The 1,082-nt window shown below is 55.6% G+C and overlaps 1 protein-coding gene across 2 annotated transcripts in view; it reads right to left on the bottom strand.

Moving 5' to 3' along the window:
* LOC113590783 (N-lysine methyltransferase SMYD2) overlaps nucleotides 1–667 on the bottom strand; it is a 10,174-nt gene extending 9,507 nt beyond the window's left edge. Inside the window, exon 1 of one of the 2 annotated variants that reach the window (XM_081708949.1) lies at nucleotides 288–667. In XM_081708949.1, coding sequence (XP_081565075.1) covers nucleotides 288–460 — 173 coding nt within the window. In that variant the 5' untranslated portion in view covers nucleotides 461–667. The remainder of the gene's footprint in view (nucleotides 1–287) is intronic. The other variant, XM_035529436.2, reaches the window with a different exon arrangement.
* Nucleotides 668–1,082: the final 415 nt, after the last annotated feature.

The raw sequence follows: 1,082 nt of genomic DNA, 5'->3' as shown, positions 1-1,082 counted from the left end.
TATTTATTTACGGTGTCTGCTGTCAGACTGCGTCACGTGGCGATTGCCCTGCTAACCATGTTGTTGTTGTTGTTTTTGTTTGTTGTTGTTGTTGTCGTTGGCGTCTCTTCACTCTTGTTTTAGGTGGCCGGTCACTTCCAGCGTGACCTTTCGCGCCTGCAAACGCGCTACCGAATTTCCGTTCGCCTTTGCGCAATAAATTCCAAACGACCCCGGCGATGCACGAGCCAAACCCCACCCCACCCCTGCGTCGCCTGCGCGCGCGGAGCTGCTTTTTCGGACCTTACCTCGCGAAGCAGTGCTCGCAAATGTAGCCCCGCTCGCCGACCGACAGCACGCAGGCGTACGCGGGGCAGGCGAGTAGCAGATCCCCAACTTTGTACGGCTCGGTGGCGCGCAAGCCGCGTCCTTTCCCCGGGCTGTCGAAGCGCGCGATTCCTCCCGTGCTGCCCGTCTTCATTCTCGTGGACGGGGCGCCGCGCCGTTCTGCGTCTTATCCCCGGATACGTGGCGCGTGGTAAACCGACCTCAAGTCCCTCGTGCGAGACCGTCCGACAATTAGAGTGGTTCCGCGTGTCCGGTCAGCCGCGGGGAGAAGCGCGTCTCGTCTGCGAGCTCCAAGGTCCGCCCCACAAATTTGTTTATCCCCGGCCGACTTGGCGAGGTGCAGCTATTGGATACGCTGCCGATTATGTAATCGTGTATGCTCGGTGTCATAACACACACACACACACACACACACACACACACACACACACACACACACACACACACACACACACACATCTTGGTGGAAGGCTCCGGCCAGAAGCAGTCAAACAACAGGTACTGATAGTGACCCCGAGGAGACGTAGGAGTGACCCCTAACATGTTCCTCATCGTCTGTGGCGACTTCAGCACTAACAGAAAATAGATTTTATGTCTTCCACTGCCTTATGGAAGAGGGGGAGAGAGAGAGAGAGAGAGAGAGAGAGAGAGAGAGAGAGAGAGAGAGAATTCAGGGATAGAGGATGAATGACAAACACGAAGAACACAAGACCAGGATACGGAAGGAGCAGCAGAGAAAAATAGCAGTAGAGTTT

This window comes from Electrophorus electricus, unplaced genomic scaffold (assembly GCF_041902795.1).
Source record: "Electrophorus electricus isolate QZ-2024a unplaced genomic scaffold, ASM4190279v1 Scaffold211, whole genome shotgun sequence".
Classification (NCBI taxonomy): domain Eukaryota; kingdom Metazoa; phylum Chordata; class Actinopteri; order Gymnotiformes; family Gymnotidae; genus Electrophorus; species Electrophorus electricus.
The sequence above is the reverse complement of the archived record's forward strand: the minus strand, read 5'-3'. Positions and strand labels throughout refer to the sequence as shown.